The sequence below is a fragment of the Poecile atricapillus genome, chromosome W, assembly GCF_030490865.1.
Source record: "Poecile atricapillus isolate bPoeAtr1 chromosome W, bPoeAtr1.hap1, whole genome shotgun sequence".
NCBI lineage: Eukaryota > Metazoa > Chordata > Aves > Passeriformes > Paridae > Poecile > Poecile atricapillus.
Genome location: NC_081288.1, coordinates 87,569,893 through 87,593,426, shown reverse-complemented (window position 1 = coordinate 87,593,426; position 23,534 = coordinate 87,569,893). Strand labels below are relative to the sequence as shown.

Below are 23,534 nucleotides of genomic sequence, written 5' to 3'. Positions count from 1 at the left end.
CATCTTTGTAGTCCTCCTGAGCTGCCTGCCTCGTTTTCCAGAGGTGATGCACTCTCTTGTTCTCCCTGAGTTCCATTCAAAGCTCTCTGTTTGGCCAGGCCAGTCTTACCTGCTGGCTTGTCTTTCAGGACATGGGGACAGCCTGCTCCTGCTCCTTTCAGATTTCTTTTTTAAAGCACATCCAGCTTTCCTGGAGCCCTTTGCCCTTCAGGACTGCCTCCCAAGTGACTGTCTCAACCAGGCTTCCAAACAGGCCAGTCTGCCCTCTGGAAGTCCAAGGTGGCAGTTCTGCTGACCCCCTTGCTTACTTCTCTGAGAACAGAAAACTATCATTTCATGATTACTGTGCCCAAGATGGCCTCCAACTATCACATCCCACACCAGCCCTTCTCTGTTCACAAACTGCAGGTTCAGTGGGGCTCCTTCCCTGGTTGGCTCACTCACCAGCTGTGTCACTTCTTTCCACACACTCCAGGTACCTCCTGGACTGTTTCCTCTGCTGTGCTGTATTTCCAGCAGAGATCTGGTAAATTGAAGTCCCCCACGAGAACAAGGGCCAGCAATCGCAAGACTTCTCCCAGCTACTCATAGAACATTTTATCTTCTTCATCCTAGCTGGGTGGTCTATAAGAGACTCCCATCAGGAGATCTGCCCTGTTGGTCTTCCCCTTGATTCTTACCCATAAACACTCAACCCTATTGGTACTATCATCAAACAGTCAAAATACTCCCTAATATACAAGAGGTATCTAAAGCCTCTCCTTCCTTGCTAATTCCTTATAAAGAGTTTATAGCCATCCATTGTAGCATTTCAGTCATGCAAGTCATCCCACCATGTCTCCGTGATTGCAACTGTCATAGTTTCCCTGCTGCACCATGGCTTCCAGTTCCTCCTGTCTGTTGCCCATGCTGTGTGCATTGGTGTAGATGTGCTTTAGTTGCATTTGCTGATGATACAAGCCAGGGGGGAGTGGCTGATACGCCTGAAGGCCGTGCTGCCATTCAAGGGGACCTTGATAGGCTGGAAAATTGGGTGGAGAGAAGCCTAATGAGGTTCAGTAAGGACAAGTGTAGGGTCCTGCACCTGGGTAAGAATAACCCCTAGTACCAGCACAGGTTGGGGGTGACCTACTAGAGAGGTAGTAGTTGGGGGAATATATGTTCATTTAGTGCCAAGAACAGATTCTTATTTTGAAGAATTTACATTGCTGAAGCAGAGAGTGAGAAAAATACCTGATGAGATTGTGTATTATGATGAATTCCTTCATTACCTCTCTTAAGATATTACTTCTTAGCTAATATTTTTCATCAGCATAATTATTTCATTTAAAAAGAGAAGACTAATAAAACTAATAACTCTCTTGGAGTTCCAGTGTACTAATCCCTGTAAGGAATTTAGTTAGCTTGGTGTTATCAATACACTTGTTGAATACAAAAGTTTTTTGCTTCCACAAGCTCATTTAAGAAGACAAGAGATGCCCCTAGTTTTCATAAGGTAAATTAAATACATCTTAAATAAAAGTCAAAAAAAGGCCTGCTTGTCACCAGGTTTTGACCAAATTTTGTAACTGTTGTAGGTATCACTAAGACCACACAGTTCAAAGAACTAAAATAAAAAAATAAAAATGAAACTTAAGTGCTGTCCCCTTAAGAGGTGTTAAGAGACTGTGTGCCAAACTTGTAGAGTCACAACATGCTTCATCCACAGGATGAGATGCTCATTAAGAAAGTGAAGAAGTTGAAAATACCATGGGAGAAAGTTGCTGATTTTTTTTCATTTCTATTCAATACTTTAGCAAGAATTTCTCCCATGTTAACTAAAGTCACTGGGAAAACATATTATAAATAAACCAGGCCATAAAAGCACATAACAGACCTGTAAGAAAAAATGTTAAAAGTAATTTTTGCCTTTGACAACACTACTATATTACTGAATAGGTTATGCAATTGTCTCATCTAATTGACAATTAGGGGAATCTTCAGAAAGACACGCTAACTATAAACCTATTTAAAATCCAGTATTGTTTACATCAATATATTGATACAATAATTGCAGAGAGACTCTACCATCTCTTTATAATAAACTCACATGAGTAGGATTTTTTACTTTTCATATTTTCATCAGAATCAATGTTACAAACTGTTCCAAAGGACAGAGATCTAGAAAAATCTTAAAACTTGCACATTAAAGTTGCACAGTTGAGTGCACACATCTGAAACTGAAATATATTTTCAGTGGTTTTATTCATCAACAGCATCCTCATAAAATATCTGACTTTTAAGGCAGCTAAACACATACTTGCTTTATCATAGTAAATATTTGTTTTATCATCATAAACTGATCTAGGTAACATACATCACTACTTATCCTGTGCACCATCTGTAGATAGTCTTCATTTGAGCCATGTCTAGAATTATCGGCATGATGATTGGCTGAATTTCCAGACAATTGACTTGAAACTTTATTTTCATGGAGATTCCTCATCCCAGCTGTGACGATGGGACTGGATACTGAAGCTGAAATACAGAAAAATAAAAATAACTATACCAATATATTCACACAATCATTAACTCTAAAAATATCTCACAGTAAAGGCTATAATATTAATGAGTTGGATGCAAGAGGTCCAGGATTGGAACAAGAATCCCAACTTTCTTCACTGAATCCTTTATCCACAAGTACCTTGAATAAAATTAGTATCTAAGTTTCGAATTTTCAAGAGACTCTTAAACCTAAATTCCATATACAGATTAGCCAAGCTTCACTCCACATCTATCCTAATTAGTCAGCATCATACTCATAGGTTATAGAAAACTATTTTCCTCTACCTAATATACATTCGCTACCTTTAGTAACTTCCAAGGTATTCATGAGACATATAACATTACATACAGAACAGCTATATAAATTCTAAGCACACTGCTAAACTTTAGGAACAGATGATTTAAAAAAATCTAACAATAATTCTACTTCCAAGAAAGGATAATGCCTAGATACTTAACAGTGTTCATGTTGTTCAAGACTGTTTTTAGAAAAGGGAAGAACAAAGAAATACATTCATTCTGAAGATCTTCTTTGCCAGTTGCTGCATACCTTGAGTACACTGCAAAGGTTTGGTACGGTTAAATAAGCTAGCAGCAAAACTTAGATTACACTGGCAAAAATAATGTTTTCACCAATACAAAAAAACAATTGCCATAGCTAACAAAAACAAAGTTTTAGGTTTTTTTTTTAATTGTCTTAGTTTAGGGCAAATTAGGGAGGAAAACTCCAAATGGGGATTTCCCCAGGGAAATGCCCCTCCTCACTTTCTGGTCTGGGAAAAGAAAGAAAAAAAAATTCTTTGGAGAGAAGTGGAAAAAGCTGTTTATTTAACAGAAATTGAGTAATATTAAATAATAATAAAACTTCTTGCTGTTCGATGGGATGGCAAGTCTAGGAAGAAAAGTCCTTTTCATGTGGTGAACGGCTTGCTCAGTTTCTTATCAGTTCCTCCGGCGCTGGAAAGTGCCGAGGCTCAGGCCCCGGTGGGCCACAGGCGTGAGCTCCCGGGGTTCGGCTGGGTGTTCAGGCCAGAGCAGGCTTGCACCGATCCAGGAAAAAAGGAAAAAAAACAAAGGTCCAGGGAACTCCTTTGCCTCAGCTAGCTAAAACTAACTAAAAGCCAGAGAGAAGCTCTGTCCCGCTGTCTGTCTGTGCTGCAGACACCACAGTCCAGGCGCGAGATGTGGGGGAGTGATGTTTTTCTTTAACACAAACTGCAGCTTCTTCTTCCCCCTCTCTTGCTCTCAGAGCCAGTCTTAAAGGTGCAGAACTTAATATATAACATAAACCAGACGATTGGGGATACCAGTATCATAAAGTCACCCCAGGACATTAATTTTTCTATTGTCATGTATATGTGACAACTATGCAAAATCAGTGTACATAGAGAAGAAGCATTAATGCCAAGGTCACTGGTTCAATACCTATATGGGCCATTCACTTAAGAGTTGGACTTGATGACCCTTCTGGGATTTTTTGAAATAAAATAAATACTACCACTCTACAGTCAGGAAAGCAAAGCTTAAGCATACCCAAAAAATTCCCTACCAACTCCATTGCATTAAGCATGAGACTCCTTCAAAAAAATTAGAGAGCTGTGAAACACACACATGAAGGTAAAGCTGACATGAGATAGGAGAATAAAATAAATATCAAAGACTTACCTTGCTGCATCTGAGGATGTGGTGCATAACTTGGGGGATGTGAATATGGCATGTATCCTGCAGGACTTTGAGGAGCATATGGACTAGGCACTGGACTGTTCTGTTGTGCCAAAAATCTGTTACCAGAGCTTGTTTGTGGTGGCACAAACCGGCTAAAAAATAAAATGAAAAAGTTTGAAAAATATGGAAAAGGAAATTTATACAAATTTTTTATTTCTTTTAGAAGACTGAGGGAACTGGGGGTGTTTAGTCTGGAGAAAAGGAGACTCAGGGGACACTTTATTGTTGAAAGGAGGTAACAAACGACAGGACAAGAGGAAATGGCCTCAAGTTATTCCAGGGGAGGTTTAGATTATATGTCAGGAAAAATTTCTTTACCAAAAGGTTTGTCAAGCACTGGCACAGGCTGCCCAGGGAAGTGATTAAGTCACCAACCTGGAGGTATTTAAAATGTGTGTACATGTGTCACTTAGGGACATGGTTTAGTAGTGGACCTGACAGTGTTAGGTTAACGGTTAGACTTGATGATCTTAGAGGTCTTTTCCAACCTAAATGATTCTATAGGTACATGCTACTTGCTGACACTCAAAGTCTGAAAGAGAACCAGAAAGTTGATGAGAAAGCTGATGGAAGACTGGTCAAATTACTGGGCCTATCCTCCTCTGAGCAGCCTTTTGTATAACTGTTACAGCAGTATTCCATGTTTTTATAAGCCTTCTTTCCCACCCTTCTGTCACATTGGTAATGTTATACATGCTGGAACACAGCCTCTTCTCTCCTGTCCTCCTGCCACAGGTAGAGAATAGCTGTAGGGGTGTCAGGAGGCAAGGGTATTATTTTAGCAGGAAAGAAAGTTTGCCAAAATTATGTGAGGGAGGGACAGCAGGGAATCCTGACTAATCAGAATACAAAGATTACTCACTAGCAAAAAGATGTTGCTTTGCCAGCTGAAGAAACTCACCCTGATATCAGACAAATGCAAAATATATCCTGACACTGATCACCTTCCATTCACATACTTGCAACAAGAATTGACTGTCACTGTAGATAGAATTTGCAGTTTGCTGCCCATCCCACCCCATTTAAAAGAGAATGTTACCTGGAAGGGCTATGTGAGATAGTGGTTTGTTGATAATTAGAAGATGCAGGACTACCTCTCATGGAATTCTGAGAAATATTAAACTGCGACATCATCATCCCTATTAAGAAGATAGCAGCATTACTTTACATGCATTTCCTTTTAATCAATGAAGTCTCTCATTTCAAAAAATATTATATACAAAGAGATTATAAACTTTACAAACATTAATATCTTCTACCTACAATTGTTAGAAAACATTTTTAAAAGATTGATTTCATGTAAGATGTCAATTTTACACCATGACATAAAAAGAATGTTCCCTAAAGGAGTATTAATTCAACAATAAATATCAATGGCAGTTCCTCCTCTGTTCCTTAGCCAAAAACCCGTTAGTAAATAGTAACATTTTATAACAGGCCATATATTCCACACCCCAGACTTGTGTGTGGAGTACTCAATGTGCCAATAAGATTTGGAAACTTCACAAGTCAGAAGAATATAGAAAACTTATCTCCCATTTTTAGATCAAGTACAACAATCATCTCAGGCTGAGTGGTGCAAGATATTCTCCCTGCTCCCCTAGTGGTTCCTTTCTACCCAGGGACAACAGCTTTCTATTCCACCTCCACCACACTTAAAAGCAATGTTATCAAATAAGGTGCTGAAATATTTTCAGTTGCAAAGAACCACCAATATCCCATCTGTAGTCTCCCAACAGTCTGTAGATTCCCACAGTCATGCTTTGAAAATTCAGGAGTTGTACTAGATAGCAATCCACAAGTACCAATGGGCCTGGAACTAACTTGGATCTTTATTAGAGAGAATTTAAATGAATATTTTTTGTTTTCTCTCTTCCATACAGATATAAAGAATTTCTAACCACCACATAAGACTGGAAGTTGAAATGGTACAGGTACACAAGAACTTATATGACTTTTAACCAGGTGATTTTAATGATAGAATTTAATGTCTTGCAGCTAAAACAGCATCAGAATTCACATACACACTGCAGCTTGGGAAGCCACAGCAAGTGATCCAAAGCCATGGGTAAAAGCACATCAGCAATGCAAATATTTAAACCTAAACTTAGATAGATGGCTGACTAATCCAGAGTGTTTGGGAGTCATCAATCTTTGCATTACCATCACTGATTTCAATTACTGCAATATTCACACAAGCAAAACTAGTTTCAGAAATCCTCCCTGTCATCCTCTTTTCTCTTCCCCTCTCCCCAACAAAGAAGTGATGGAATAATCCCCCAGGAATTAAGTCATTACTACCTCCTGGTAGGTATGAAGTGCTGAATTCCAAGTATATTAGCCCAGACAAACTAGCCCAGAGCAGGAGTGAAATTCTCATACTGTGCTGAAAAATAAATAAATAAATAAATAAAATAACAGACCTCCATACTTTAGTACAGAGGAAATTTAATTGTCCAGAGTAACAGAAGTGGACTCCTCAACTCCTGCAAAATTTGACTAAATGAACACTGGTTGTTTTGCACAGAAGCAAGTGAGGAGGAAACTCCAGAGGTATTTGAGGCAGCATCTGGCATGCTCACTGCCCACTCACCTCTCACAGCCACTCTCACCACATCTAGGTAGTAGTTAGTCAAACTACTAACCCTTAAAATTCATGTACAGAAAGCTGAGAGAATGTGCCAGTATGAGTATGAACTATGCAGAAGTTTCATTTTATGCTTAAAACAAAGACTGCACTTTTAAAATACTTGAAAAATATCTCTTTTCTCTTCTGTAAATTTAAAATATGGTTTTGGTTTTTAAAAGTACGACAGAAAATATAAAAAGTAATATGTTTTAATGCCATATAAAAAATCTTAAAACTTTTTTTGTGACAGACAGTTCTCACCTCTTTATCTGTCAGGGAAGACAATCTAGATAATTTAAAAAAAACCAACCAAAACACCAAAAGTCCCCAGTGCCCATCCCCCTCCCCCTACTAAAGCCCCCCAAACAACAATAAACAACCAAACAAAAAAATAAAACCCACCACAACAGTGTCTCCAAAGTTTTCAGACAGATAACAAGTGTGTCTAGTAACGATGTAATGAGGAAGGAGTAAAAATAAACCCAAACATTTAGTCTAAAAAGGAGTTGAAATTAGTCTGTGGTCATTGACACTAAAATATCTTCTTGTACACTTTTTACATTGTTGTTCATATCACTAAGCAGCAGATTTATGGCCCCACTGTGCGTTTCCATACCTTAGAAAACTGAAAATTTCTTTTAAATGCAACTTTAATTTTGATTGTTAGTAATGCTCAGTTTTGAGAAAACATCATCCTAGTAATAAGTCACACAATCACAGGATATGGGTCAGGTTGGAAGGGACCACAGTGGGTCATCTGGTCCTACCTTCCTGCCCAGAGTCATCCCAGAGTACGTGTCTTGGGTTGCAATGCAAGATGTAACAAAATTATGTATTCTATTACTTACTATCTATTGAAACCAGGTGATGCAGTGTTCTTTATCTCTTCCATGACCCATCCTCCCTCCAGCGGGATAACTTCTGTTAATGGGCCATTGAGTCAGTCACTGCATGACTGATAAAATTACATCATCCCATTGTGAAATGCTCCATCCAGGGGGAGGAGCCAAGCATATCTACCTGGATATAATCGAGACTCACACCACAGGCAGCGTTTTTTCACTGAATTCCCAGAGGAGAGAGACTCAACCCATTTATACCACCCGACCTTCAGAGGAAAACTACACCTTTCTACAGGATCAGTGGTTCAACAGAACCACATCTGTCACTCCAGGAGGACTGCAGCCACCATTTAATTGGACTGCTACCAACATCCTGACCAACAGGGCATCAGACTGTATTCTGACTCTGTCAGTGGGTTGTTTTTTCATTGGTTTTCTTTTTTGTACTACTGCATTTTTTATTTTAATTTTCACAGTAAAGAACTATTATTCCTATTCCCATATCTTTGTCTGAGAGCACCTTGATTTCAAGATTATAATAATTTGGAGGGGATGGGGGGGTGGTTTACATTTTTATTTATTTCAAGGGAGGTTTCTGCCTTCCTTAGCAGACACCTGTCTTTTCAAACCAAGACAACACAGCACAGGTTTGTGTCCAGATGGGTCTGGAATATCTCCAGTGAGGGAGACTCCACACCCTCTCTGGGCAATCTGTTCCAGTGTTTGGTCACTACACAGAGAAGTTCTTCCTCAAGTTCAAGTGGAACCTCCTGGGCATCAGTTTCCACACATTCCTCTTGTCCCACCGCTGGGCCCCACTGAGCTGAGCCTGGTCCATTCTCTGACCCTTCCCTGCAGACACTGACAGACATGGATGAGGTCCCCTCTCAGCTGTCTCCTCTCAAGGTGAACAGTCACAGCTCCCTCAGCCTTTCCTCATAAGAGAGATGCTCTAGTCCTTTAATCATCCTCACAGCCTCTGCAGGACCCACTCCAGGAGCTCCATGTCTCTCCTGTCCTGAGGAGCTCAGAACTGGACACAGCATTGCAGGTGAGGAGAGGGGCAGAATCACCTCCCTGACCTGCTGGCAATGATCTTCCTAATGCATCCCAGGATTCCACTGGCCTTCTTCATCACAAGGGCACACACTTGTCCACCAGGAACCCCAGGTTACCCCAAGCCTGTACTGGTGCCTGGGGTTGTTCTTCCCCAGGTGCAGGACCCTGCATCTGCTATTGTTGAATTTCAGATGGTTCTCTCCCAACTCTCCAACCTGTTGCAGTCCTTCTGAAGGGCCGCACAGCACTTGGGGGTATTGGCCAGCTTTGTATCCTTAACATATACTCCCAGTCTTGAATGTAATATTATTGGCTCAGAAAAAAGGGATATGCATAAATCCTTTTTAGCATTCCTATTGCCAAAAAATATAAAACACAGCTCAAGATCATAGAAAAAGTCCTGTATGATTAAATTGTATTACAGCATCATGCATGCTTAAGCAAGGATTGCTCACCAACAGGCAATTTTTCAGTTAAATATACACTCATTGAATGCATATGTCTACAAAGTTTTTCCCTTTTACAAGCACATGTACATTTTAATTCATCTATAGATGAAAAAAAAATCAAAGCAACTGATGCTTAGGGAAAGGTGCATAAGATTTTAATCCTCAAAAATGCGCAAGTAAATAGTTTAGTGAATTTTTAGTACTTTCTGCATCCTAAGCTATGCTATGAAGACTAACCTATTGCAATATGGTATTTTAACTGATCTTCTAACAGATATCTGCTGAAAGACAAAGCCAGTGTTGAGAAGAGAAAAAAATATGAAAATTGAAATTAAATAATAGCCTAATTTTAAATAAATAATTATGATAGCACCCAGAACTTTCTGTCATTTGATTAAAAAGGTCTAAAATAAAATTAACATGTTGCCCTTGTACTGATGCTGCACAGTGATGATGGTCTGTTCAGACAACCTAGTAATAGAAAACAGTCTGAAAAATCAAATTAAAAATCTTATCTGTATGAACCCTGTTTCAACAATGGGACTATTATCAAAAGACATGGAATAAAGGTTTGAACACTGCTGCTACTTTATCTGAAACAAAATATGCCAGCAATTGGGGGGGGGGGGTGGGGGGGGTGGTACACCCAGGATACAAAACAAGTATTCAGATAATACATCTTTCTTGCACTATTTGTTAATCATAACTAAAAACAATTCTTGCTCTAAACTTAGTGTTGAGCTACAAATCAATATGACTGTGGAAAAAACATCAGCACAGAATTCTGCCCATGCTTTACCTTATATTCACATGCATTCAACACATAATATTTAGGTTTCTGAAGAGTCCTCTTTTTCCTAACAAACTGTACTGAACCAAGAATTTTATTCCACATTCAATGTAATTCTTTAGCCAGCTGGTCTTTCTGTTCTTGCATTAGAAAAGACGGCTGGGAGAAATGAATTTGAGTTCAGTGTATCCATTTGTGATAGATTGGCATTTAAGAAAACAAAGAGAAACACCTAAGGAAGTTAAAACCACTGGAGGCTGATGGGAGTTTTTCTCCTAGCCAACAGCTGTCCATTTCTAAGAACTGAAAGCAGTTTTAACCATTGAAAAGAGATATCAACCTGTGAACACCACCTTAAGACCTGAGCCTGGGAATTTCTTGGTCTCTTTTTGTTTCCTGGCTGTGAAAGGTAACTGAGCTTTAGCTGGCTTCCCGTCCCCTACCCAGGCCATGCGGCCCGGGCAGGGACTGGGCTGGGCCTGCCAGGGCTCCCAGCTGAGAGATGGGGCCTGCGGGGCTTCTCTTCGGGCTCTGGCCGGGCCAGGCCGGTCCCTGGCTCAGCTGCAGTTTTTGCTGTGACTGAATTCACCAGAGACTGCCGATTAAAGAAAGAAAAAAAGCACTTGACCTGCGGCGGGCTGAGACAGTGACCACACTCTCCGGAGCAGTCATGAAGAATCTTCCATTGCAGACAGCTCCAGCTGCTGCTCCGGCAGAGATCACAGAACCATCTACAAAGCCTGGCCAAGATTTTAACTCTTTCATTACCCAGATGAGACTTGCAGATTAATCCTTTTTTCCAGAGAAAGAAAAAGAGAGTAATCGACATGTAAAGAGACTTTATAAACTATCAGAGACAGTAAAGAAAAGAATTAAGCTTCAGAAGAGGTAGAGAATAAGGAGATGCTTTAATTAAGCTGAAATATTTTTCTGTTAAAGTTATGGAGATGGACAATAGTGTCCTGAAAAAACTCCTTTAATTCATGACACAGTATATTGGGAGGAATAAAGTGTTCAAAGTGTGGATTTTGAGCAAAAGGTGGAGTAATTGTGATACAGTGAAGTGCTGGAACAGAGTGAGGCGAAGTAATAGTTGAAGATTTGAGGTATTGAGAGGCAATGAGAAAACTTGTTTCCAGGGAAACTCACAGAGACAGATGAAGAGAACTTTTGCCTTTGAATAACTCATCCTTAAAAATGACATCCCTAGACTCATGGCCCATAACACACCTCAGAGTGATGTGAAATGGGGGGAGAAAATCTGATGACAGATTTCCAGGCAGCTGGCATCAGAAAAATAGAAAGCTATAACAGAAATAGTTTTCTTGTAAGAAACTCCATAGATTAGCAGAAGAAGACTTCTGTTTCTCTACAGAGACTGATAAAAAAAAGATTCTAGCAGGAATTGGGGACTGTTTAAACACCAAAGTTCCAAAGTTTGTTGTCTCTATGTTGTCATGTAAACAAAAGAATGGTTGGGTAGTGGGAGAAAAAAGGGTTTTCTGGTAGTTTTATTTTAGTTTTCTTATTCTTGTAGTTTTGTTAATAAACTTTCTTTATTCCTTTTAAGTTTTAAGCCTGTTTTGCTCTTGTTCTAATCCACATCTCACAGCAAGAAATAAGTAAGTTTTCTAGTATTTTTTTTAGTCACTGTTTAAAACCACGACACCATACTAATGCTGGAACTGATGCTCAGGGAATCATGGTGCAGAGGCCCACCCCAGGCAGAATAAACAGACATGGGATTCCAGTGCCTTCTTTCCTTCTCAGTTCTGGGCATTACAAATACTGGATCACAGTACCTAGCACTGACTTCACCACATGCTGGACTCAACAGAAGGCAAAAGGACAATATTCAGAAAGAAGACAGTAAGGAAAACAGAAGAGATGAATTTGAAATACTAGAAAAGAACCTAAATTTAATTCTTATAGCTGGAAAAATGCATTACATAAGATCTCTATCAAACTCTCAAGTGTTCTACAAATCGTGTCTTCACAGTGATTACAAAATATGTTCAGAAAGCAAAAGAAAGCCTAACCTTTGCTGTCAGAACACATCAGTATACCCTCCTTTGGCCTTGCAGATCTGAATGAGATGTACTAACAGCTAACACGACTGCCACAAATTGCCAGCATCTAGCTTAAAGATCCTCCTATTTCCAGGTAAGAGTATGGCCTTTTTCCATAGAAAATAAAGTCACACTTCACCTAGCTTTTCCAAACATTTATTACAGGGCCTTCTTCCTCTCAAAATACTTTGTGTACAGCTATACTTTTCTCCTCTTCCCCCTTTTTTTCAATGTTTTCAATTTCACACTTACATTGCAATGTTTGCACTGGTACAAGTATTCAGAATTATGTAAAATAAAATTAAATATTCACGGAAGATTTAAACTCTGATGTCTTTTGGTTCTCTGAAAGCACTTTGTTAGCTTTATTAAAATAGCATCAACTATTCTTTTATGTTTAATTGTTTTTTAATTCTGTACTAATACCTCCCTTCAAGCATAGACAAAAGCACATTTACTAAAGATAGGTGGTTTTATTTCAATAAGAATTATTCTTAATCTATTGAATCAATCAGCAAAAGTGTTTCCCCCTCTGAAGCACAGAATTAGCAAAAATTAGAAAGAAACTAACTTGCTTTATCTTCTTTCTTTCAGCTTCTGCTGGAACAAATAATTTCATAAATAATGCCTCCCTTTTGCACTGGAAAAGAATTATTTTACTCTACAAAACTGGTGGGAAAATGTGTGTTAGCAAAATTATTCTCATACAAGATCAAAAAATCTCAACACTGTACCAGCTATTAAGAAAAAAATGAACTCTATCCAAACCAAAACCAGGACAAGTATATGTTCTCGGTGGAACCACTATGCAAAAACTGTCAGGACAGTCACAACTCTTCCAGCAGCTGGAAAAATTATACTCTGCAACAGCTACCTCTAAACCCAGAACTTGGACACTCTTCATAGTTTAAATTTCAGGATATATGTATCAATGACCTACTAAACATTTAGCACTACTTTTCACATTTTCACTCCTTGAAATTTCTGCATTCCTTCAAGAAACATTGTGTTCTGTCCTTAGCAAGTTATTTTCAAATGTTGTATTGCTTTTTACTCACTAGCCTAGGTGAATGAACTTAATAATCAAATTTTATTATTTTTCCCTCTCCAAAAACACCCTAACACTTTCTATTCCCTGTGGACTCCAATAACACTTTGTCCTGGGGTGACTTTATGTTTGTATCCCCAATTGTCTGTTCTGTTTATGCTGGATGTTAAGTTCTGCACCTTTAAGACTGTCTCTGAGAACGAAGGGGGGGAAAGAAGTAGCCGCAGTTTGTTTTCAGCAACGGCACTCACTCCTGCGCGTGCTGCTCTGGACTGTGTTGTCTGCAGCATGAACAGACAGTGGGACAGAGCTCTCCTTTGTTTTTAGTTAGTTTTAGTTTTCAGCTAGCTGAGGCAGAGAAGTTCCCCGGACTGTGTTTTTTTTCTTTTTTCTTGGATCTGTTCAAACCTGCTCTGGACTGAAAACCCAGGAAAACACTGGGAGCTCATGCCTGGGGCCCACTGGGGCCTGGGCCTTGGCACTTTCCAGCACCAGAGGGACTGATAAGAACCTGAGCGAGCCAAGCTACACCCCATGAAAAGGACTTTTCTGGATTTGCCAGCTCTTCGAACAACGGGAGGTTTTATTTTTTAATATTATTCATTTTTTATGCTTGTAGGTACTTTGCTTGTTAAATAAACAGTTTTTTCCACTTTTCTCCAAGGAAATCTTTTCCCAAACCAGCTGAGGGAGGGGCTGCTTAAATTTGCTTTCTGGAGGAGCTCCATTCGGATGTTTTCTCCCAAGTTTCCCCTAAACCAGGACACACTTCTATATATATCTCTACAATGCTAGGGAAGCTTTATCCTCACATTGTAAAAACTCTGAAAATCCCTCTACTCATTTCATAGTTTAGTATTTAAAGAAAATATTTCAGGTGCAAATGATGAAGTCTCCAGATCTACAAGTAGAATCTGTCCAATTAATCCTGTGCTTGGTCTCTTCCCTTCTCCATCTTTGCTATCCAGCAGTATATCTCACTAAACCTCAGAAAAGAATTAGCTATTGAAACAGTAAAATCTGTAGGGCATCACAAATTGCTGAGAAGAGGAATGGCAAGGAGATGTTATATATGGTTCATTCAACCTTATTCTTTGTCTCAGAACTATTAAAAACTATCACTACAGTGATATATTTCAATTGTACAGATTTTCAATATAGTATGAGGCATCTTTTCCCAACTTCAGTTTACTAAGACAAATAAATAAACCTACCTATAAAGAAATTCAAATAAAATTACTTTAAAATAAAACCCAATCACTCATCCTAGAAATTAAACTTTGTAGAGAAATTCAACATTATTTTTTACAAAAACACCTAGTAGAGTGTATTTCTGTGCTTATTATAATACAATCAGTCTTAGAAGATGTTATGACACATAGCTTTATATCATCAAATACAAGATAAGGCATAAATATCACAGCTGTGCTCCCTACATATTTGTGGTTAGTATCAGCCCCCTAAACATACAGAACAACATAAAATTAAATCAATAATCAATCAAAAATCCTTACCACTTTGCACCCCATATCTGTTTTGCATGCTTTTCTCCCTGAAAACATTAGGATTCCTTGCCAGGACAGCCTGCAGCAAGACTGGTATATCTCCCTCTGGATCATCACTGCCAAGGTTATCTTTCAATTCTCTGGAATTGTGGAAGTAAGCAAATAAAGAGGCAAATGCATTTTCAAATTATATGAAACCATGAGTCAAGTAAAAAAAAAAACCCAAACAACCAAAACCAATCAAAACTACAGGATTTTACTGTTTAAATACAGAAAAAAACCCCACCAAATCTGCACTGCACCACTGTTCTCTAAATATACTTTTTTCCTCTCATGCTAAAGGAATGGCAGAAAAGGTATTCCTACTAGTCTTCAAAATTACTTTCTGTTAATAAACACTTATATATACATGGCTTTCAGTTTCAGATTATTATAATGTTTCCTATTCCATTTCTGTATTGTGATTTTCTCCATAAAAGAAGAATACTTTGTCATAACATCCAGAAACTACTATTGTAGAAGTGAAAATAAAATATGCATAAATGCATAGCATTCACATTGCAGCCCAACACTTTGAAAATCTTTTATTTTAGAAGGGGAAATTGGCATATCTTTGACATCACAGGAGTCCCTTTGAACCTTCAAAAAGTTTCTGTAAATGCATCCATATTTTCACTTTTTCTTTGCACTGATGACTTTGAAGAGCTACTTTCATTTGATCAAAATAATAGATTAGAACACATAGGAAAAAGACAGGGCTGTCCACATAAGACAATTCAAAGAACACCAGTGAAAAATGAAAAAACAAAAATACTTGCTGGTTCAATTCTTAAAAATTTTAAGTTCAATATCTAATTTGAACTGGCATAGATCTTGCATGGGTGTCTCAAAAAAGTATCTTATTGTGTAATACTGGGTATAAAATTTGTCAGTGTACATAACTAACAAAAGTGGAACACAAATGACTTTTCCACAATCAATACCACAAAGTCCGCACTCCTAATTAGCAAGAATGGAACAAGCAGCATACCTATTAAAAAAAATAATAGTTATGCATAAGGGCTGTTGGACAATTACTAGCATTCTGATGGAAACAACTGATTCTTATACAGCAGTAATCGTCTAAGCTAGCCTAATAAAAAACCTGCACATTCTAATTTTCAGATACTAACACCCTTCTCAATTCAGTTCAGTTTAATTTAAAGTAATAAGTGCAGGCATTCAGGACCTCTGATCGACAAACCAATATGATTTTACAGAAGCCCTTTATTGTTTACATTATACACTTATGTATACATTCTAAAACTACTGTTCACACGAACACGCATCTTTTCATTGGTGCCCCTATCCTGTCCATGCGCTCTGCACACAGTCTTCAGAGCACAGGATTGGTTACAGTCCAGGTGTTTAACCACCCTCTGTTATCTGGCTCTTGTGGTCTTGTTTTCTTGCTTTTTAGCTTCTTCCTTCTTATTTTTAGAACAGCTTATGTCTCAGCAACCTTGAGAAATTCCAGAGGGTCTGATAAGAAACTCTACAGACAGTTTGGCTGGTGCACACTATGGCCCAAGCTGTTCAGATGCATTGCTATAAATCAGGACAGTGATCTGATATAGTTGAAGTTCAAAATACATACATGTGATCTGTTGACACCTGATTGAGACTGTGGATGAGCTGCGAAACCAAGTTTTCATCCCTGCAAGCCAGAAGGCAGTTCACCTCTTCAGCTATGCGTCCATTGAAAAGCAGGCTTTTTGTTGTGGTAGCAGGTAAAGGTGATGGAAGAGGCAGCTGGTTCAAAACTGTTATCAGAAAATAGAAAGGAGTTCAGAATCATTTCATGAAACTAAAGCATACAGACACTCTCTCGTGATTAAGAAAGAAAATCTGACAACTACATTACTTGCATTAATTACCTTGAATGTGCCTTGAAACTTGGAAAAATTAGCAAGATCAGCAAAACATTTATTAAAACAGTATAAATTCAGCTAGTTAATTGAGCCTTCTCTTCTGCCTCTACTCATCAAGTCCTCCATGTTTTTAGGGCAACAGGACTTGTAAATTCCAGTACCTTCTTTTCACACAGAAAGAAACAAGGTGAAGCAGTGACATGCCTTTCTCTTTCATGCACTCCTGACTTTCTGAACATCAGAGAAATATGACAGAGAAAGAAGCAAACACACCTAACACAAGAGCTAATCCTACCAAAGGTAATTCAATGTTTTAAGAAACTCTTGCACCAGAAGTCTGGCCAGAGACTCCTACCAGTTAAGTATTTTGACTGGAGAACCATACCTACAAATAATTAGTGCTGGAAAACTGTCCATAGCCCAGAAACTTATGATTTGCGTCCTGATGGCCCATTATTATACACACATAATGGTGCATATATACACACATAAATACATAAACAGCATCTTCCAATTTAATAATTCAGAATATCAGAAAGACATGAAGTGGTGTTTTTCCCCCCCACTGAATACATTTGCTTTTTTTTACTACAGGCAATTAAATTCAGTTGCTGGGTATATACTTTCAGTGTCTCTTGAAAAGTCTTCAAATTTCAACAGCATAATAATAAAACAAGGGCTCAGAATAAGCACTTGGATCACTGAGCTATAAACTCTTGCTTACACTTTATAAAAAAAGATGCATCTTTGTCCTGATTTCTCTTATTGGAATGGCTGTTTTAGGACTTCATTATAGTAATTATAAATCTCCTCTAAATTTCCACTAAAAATTTATTTTTGGTCAGATTATAACCATTTGGTTTTTCACCAGCATCCACTTTTAACATAAATAGTTCTTTTTCTTTCCTTGCATTTTGTCTTCCTGCCATATTTAAAGACAGTACACATACCTCATCTACTCCCAACCAAGAAACAAGCCTCATAGGCTCAGCTGCTTATTTCCATTCTAGCAGCCACTCTTTACACTTGTTAATTAGAGCAACTTTTTTGTACTTTGTCCAAAACTAAGGAACTAGGTTTCAAGTATATTCAGAACATTCCACAACTCTCTATCTGAACATCAGTCTAATAATATCTCTCTCTCTCTCTCTCTCTCTCTCTCCAGTGAAGATGATTATATGTGTGTTTTAGAGAAGTATTTCATCATTTATATGTTTTTCTTTATTTGTGGGGTTCCTGGATATGTTACCGAATGATATTCCAAACAACAAATTCCTATGTTTTTTGTTTTGGGTTTACTTAAAGGTGCTTTAACCTACATGTTTCAATTAGCATATTTTGTTTGAATATATTTTTTCAATTCTAGCAAGGACAAGAAATATTTTAGTACCAAATCTGATTTTGAACAGATTTACTTTTAAGAACTTTAAAAATAAAACTATTTTTAGTATTTTGAAAATGCAGGTATATTTAGTGAAGAGGTAGAAGGGAACATAGCAAAGACAAAAAAAAAAAATAATACTTACGGTCTGTAAGACTAGCAATCCCTGCAAGAGTAGTGATGGGAACATGAGGCATATCCCCATTCATCCTGAAGTTCTGGGATGGTAGCAACTACACAGATATTTTAGTTCAGGTGCCAGCTATCATTACTTCCCATCTCCCAAGCACTAAAAAAACAAAGAAACAAAGAAACAAAAAAAAAAAAAAAACAAACAAAAAAAAAAACCAGAAAACCACAAAACCAAATTAAAACTCTCAGTTTACTTAAAATAATTTTAAATTCAATAACATAAATGAAACATAGACCATAATCTCAGATGCATAATAAGCAAATTTTGTCAAAAGTGGGTAGAACAATGTAGAATTTAAATATCAAATGGCATTAAGCAATCAAAATGTAAGCTGCTGGTTTCAGAAGCAGAGTCCATCATCAAAAAAGATGCAACATAAGGCAATCAAAAGACAATTTGCTCAGGTTATATGATACCAATGCAAAAATTTGGAACAAAACTTTTTTTGGCTCATAATGCAGTGGACAGCACTTAATGCATAATCAGTTTAAGCAATTAGCTACAATATTCACTTCCCAGTTTTGGAGGAGATATTTTTCATATAAAAAGTTAGCAAAAAGAAAATAAATAATTTACAGGTGCAAATGTCAAACAGTAAGCAAAGTGAAAAATACAAAATCTTAGTATATTTTTGTCATGGTTTAACCCCAGCCAGCAGTTAAGTGCCATGCAGCTGCTCATTCCCACCACCCAGCCACCCCAGGTGGGATGGAGAAGAGAATCAGAAAAAGGCAAAAACCCATGGGATAAGAACAGTTTAATAATTTAAATAAAGGAAAATATACTACTACTACTGTTAATTGCAATGAAAAGGGAGATATAAAAGAGAAATAAAACCCAAGAGAAACAAGTGATGCGCAATACAGTTGCTCACAACCCACTGACCAATGCCCAGCTCATTCCTGAACAGTGATCGGCCTCTCCCGGCCAACTCCCCCAGTTTATATACTGGGCATGACATTCTATGGTGTGGAATATCCTTTTGGCCAGTTCAGGTCAGCTGTCCCAACCATGCTCCCTCCCAGCTTCTTGTGCAGCTACTTCCTGGTAGAGCCTGAGACACTGAAAAGCCCTTAACTCAGGGTAAACCCTGCTCAGCAACAACCAAAACATCAGTGTGTTATCAGCATTATTCTGTACTGAATCCAAAACACAGTGCTGTGTCAGCTACTGAAAAAAAATGAACTCTGTTCCAGCTGAAACCAGGACAATTTAAAAAATAGTAGTATTTCAAAATTTATCTGAAAATATCTCTTAAATATTAAACACTCTCTGGTCAAACTATTACCAGGGACTGTTTCACCCCCTCTGCAGAAAGAAAAGGTTTAGTCACCATTGAACTACTTTATTTCCTGTAAAATAGCATAGTTTATATTCAACTACTGAAAAGGAATTTGTTCATCTAGTTTTTACTCACTATAAAGACCCCAATTATAAAGAAGTCCACACTGTCTAAAACAAACAAAAGAACAAAAGAAATCCCACCAAGCCCCCCCAAAAGATCATCACAATAATTTGAACTGCATTTCCAAAACAACAAAAATTTATAAATACCACACATTACAATCCACTATTGTTATACTAATTAAATGAAAAAAATTGAGCATATTTTCTGAAGACAAAATAAATTAAAGGAACTTGTTGTATATACATTTACCTATAATAGACCGGCTCCTGTGTTAATTCATGAAATAGTAAGACTTCTTCTGTCAGCATTTATGTTGTTTACTTAAGATTCTGAAATAGTGATTTTTTATACTTACTTTACAAGTCAACAGTTTTGCAAATTATATACAATACATATAAACCAAAATATCCCTGGCATTTCCTTAATAATCTTTATTTCATTCTTTCTTATGCCACATCAATGACAACATATAATACCACTGTTAATACATATGTACAGATTCCAAGCAAAACAAAGAAATAATGTTCTAAGTATTTTTCCTGCACAAAATTTTCATGAACCAGTGAAGTTATTCTTTCAGTGTTTCCCTATCTACACACAACTAAATTATTTTGGGTGGGAGTGGGGGTGGTGTGGTGTGACAAGGGACAACACAACCAATACACAAAAAACTGCCACCCAACACTAAGTTAACTTCCTTTGCTGCACCTGCCACAGGCTTATTCCCACCACTAAACTACATTTGTTTGTTAAAAATATAATACATTACAGGTGCAGAAATCTAGTTAAGGAAACTGCTGCAGACAGATATACGCTGTGTGGGTTACTGTGTTTGGGGTTTTTTTTAAACCAGGAGAAAACAGCCTTCAAACACACAGAGCAGTTTCAAATGCTACTTGATACTGAAGCTTCTTTACCTGAAATGAATACCAATATACAAAGAATTTCAGTTGTTTCTTAGTTCCATAAATAAGCAATTCTTAAAAAAAAAAAAAAAAAAGACCTAACTTTTACCACAATGAGTCTGCAACAGCAAACCCACAAGAGTTAACAACACTTTTAGAACTTAAGTTTTCATTGAAAGGTAAGTTAAAGAACACCTTTCACACATAAGTTGTTGTCCTGGCTTAGGGCAAATTTGGGAGAAAAACCTGTTTATTTCACAGGCACAGCGCTACCCAGCACAAGAATGAACGATATCAAATTACAAAACCTCTCGGCGTTCCGAAGAGATGACAAACATCAGAGGGTCTCTTTCCTGTGGGTGTTCGTTCTGTTATCAGTCCCTCTGGCGCTGGAAAATGCCGCTGCCCAGGCTGGGCTCCCGGTAGTCTACGGGTGCAAGCTCCCGGTGCTCCCCCGAGTCCCCAGTCCAGAGCAGGTTCGATTCGTTTCAGAAAAAGGGAAAGAAAACAGTCCAGGAAGACCTCTCTGCTCTGGCTAGCTGGAAAGCCACGGCGGTCTGTCTCTTGTTGTCTGTCTGTGCTGTAGTCAAAACTCCCGATGCGGGGGGAGCAAGTACAGTCTCTGATAACAGACTCGGTGCTTCTTTTCCACTCTCTTTTACTCTTAGATGAAATTTTAAGAATACAAAACCTATGTCTGGGTTAGGTGGACGAATGGGGATACAATTTAACATCATAATCAAGCCAGGACAGTTGTACATAGAAGAAAAAGACCATGTCCAATAAACCCTCCTCTCCTGACTTAAACTGCATCAAAATTGATGAAGGTCACATAACTATTCAGTATTATTGTAAATCCCATATGTAACACAAGGATGGGGGAGAGGGGAAATTTGTTTACTTTCCCTTCCTGTTCACCTTGGAAAACTGTAAACATCAGAGACAGTCATTAATAATGCAAGTTATTTCCTGGTATTACTGCTACAGTAATTATACAGGTATTAAATGGAAAAAAAATCCCTCCAAAAGTAGACACCTAAATTAGATACCTTCTCCACAGATCCATAAGAAACATGAACTGGAAAGATTCAGATCCACAAGTGGAACAAGTGCAGACAGCTAGCTAGGATGGTCAGGGAAAGAGTAAGTTTTCCAAGAGGAGAGTAGAAAGGGCTGGTTTGTTTAGCTAACAAAACAAAGGTCAAGATGTGGTTGCTCTGTCTAGGGCAGTCAAAGAAGGTGACAAAGGAAGAATGCTCAAAATATCAAGCAGTTAGGGAAGAAAATTGACAGCTCAAGACATGTTCTTTCACACAAAGTATCAAAATATCATGCAACAATTAAGGGCTTGACAAGCCAGACAAGTCAAAACCTACAAGTTTTGTTCAGTTTTGGTTTTTCATTCCCAACTCTACGAGTCATTTATCAATATTTAGACACTTTTGCATTATCAACTTTGTGCAGGAGCTACTACCAGTAGTAGTGCAGCATTTCTACCTCTAAACTGAAAAAATAAATGTTACTTTATGTCTTGGGGATGATTTTAATCTCATATCTATATTTGTGTTGTTTTTGTTTTGTCTTGAATGGTCATTGCCGCTCCCCTCCCCCGGCAGTATCACGGTTGGGTGAGAGGCAACCCGGAATCCTGTGAGGGTTGAGGACCAGGGGCTGCTGCTTCCTCCTAGTGGGGTGATCATCTTGACAGTCACGCAGAGTGGTGCCTCTGACTGGATATCCAGTTATCCAGTTGCCCTGTAGTTTTTGCCTGTTTCTCTTTTTTTTTCCCCTTTTCCCTTGGCACTGTGACTGGAGCTTGCTTCTCTGTTCCTCTGATTGCTTGGGAGCTCTCCCCACTGGGCTGCTCCCTCTGTATCGTGGCCCAGCCCCGGGACCAGCCATCGCCGGTGAGCTATCCAAGGGAACAATCCCCTACCAGCCCTGCTTGTTTTCTGCGGCTGCTTCAGGGTCTTTTGCTACACCTTAACCTGACACCCCGTACCTGCCCAGACATTCCATGGCTTCTGGCACGACTCTGGAGTCTTTGCTACACTTTGTTTGCCACCCCAGGTGTGCCTGCTGCAGTCCATTCAGCTTCTCGAATGGCACTGAGACCAGCTGCTTCCTGTGACTTTGCAAAGGAAAGCCCCTTCTCTCTTTCTCCCACCAGCTGAGCTGCCATTAAGCATGTGGAGAGGAAGCTGAGCTCACACCACAGCGCCCCCTGCAGCCGCGGGGGAATGAATCATCGCACCTGCCCTGCCTGGCCAGTAGCCAACAGCACCCCTGCCGGCTGTGGTCATAACTACACCAAAGGGGAAAGTGCTGTACAGCCAAAAGAAAGCTGTTATTGGGACTTTTTTTTGTTTGTTGTTGCTGCCGTTGTTGTTGTTTCTCTTGTTATACATATTAATAAAGAACTGTTATTCCTTTTCCCATATCTTTGCCTGAAAGCCCTGTAATTTCAAAATTATAATAATTTGGAGAGAAGGGAGTCATGTTTTCCATTCCAAGGGAGGTTCCCACCTTCCTTGGCAGGCACCTGTCCTTTAAACCAGGACACCTTAATATTAGCTGAATTAAGGAAATCAAAGAACTGTTGCATTGAAAAGCTTTTAAACAATGCATCATTGTTGCAGTTCAAACAGAGAAGTAGAAACTCAATTTACATATATGCATAGACTTGCATATTTAGTATATACATATACTCTTGCTGCTTTATAAGAAAAAACAGATATTGTAAAAGACATTCCAGGGAGGAAGAAACTACAGTGCACAAAGGAAGTGATACAAAGAACCCCTTTGAGAAAGGGAAACAGTGAAAGGGCAGCAGATATTGAGAATAATGTATGAAAAACTATCATTATAACATATACAATAAAAAAAAACAACAGTGAAACCAAGATAGCAAGGACACTAATATTGAAAAAGTTTATGCTACAGGTAATAACTACACATTTAAAGCACTACTTCTGTATGTTATCTTCCCTTTTTTTGTCAATTATATATATTCTCATTTACTGCAAATTAACATTCCAAAGAAAATTCCTACTGAAATATTAAATTTTAAATGTTTT

General features: G+C 38.4%; 1 protein-coding gene across 4 annotated transcripts in view; it reads right to left on the bottom strand.

Annotated features, from left to right (window-relative positions):
- Window positions 1–23,534, bottom strand: part of LOC131592495 (nipped-B-like protein) — a 210,338-nt gene that overhangs the window by 153,768 nt on the left and 33,036 nt on the right. For all 4 annotated transcript variants that reach the window (XM_058864040.1, XM_058864037.1, XM_058864038.1 and 1 more), the window contains exons 2-7: window positions 18,097–18,240; window positions 16,297–16,462; window positions 14,670–14,800; window positions 5,309–5,408; window positions 4,210–4,361; window positions 2,357–2,517 (exon numbers count right to left, since the gene is read on the bottom strand). In XM_058864040.1, the coding sequence (XP_058720023.1) occupies window positions 2,357–2,517; window positions 4,210–4,361; window positions 5,309–5,408; window positions 14,670–14,800; window positions 16,297–16,462; window positions 18,097–18,160 (774 nt within the window). In that variant the 5' untranslated portion in view covers window positions 18,161–18,240. The remainder of the gene's footprint in view (window positions 1–2,356; window positions 2,518–4,209; window positions 4,362–5,308; window positions 5,409–14,669; window positions 14,801–16,296; window positions 16,463–18,096; window positions 18,241–23,534) is intronic.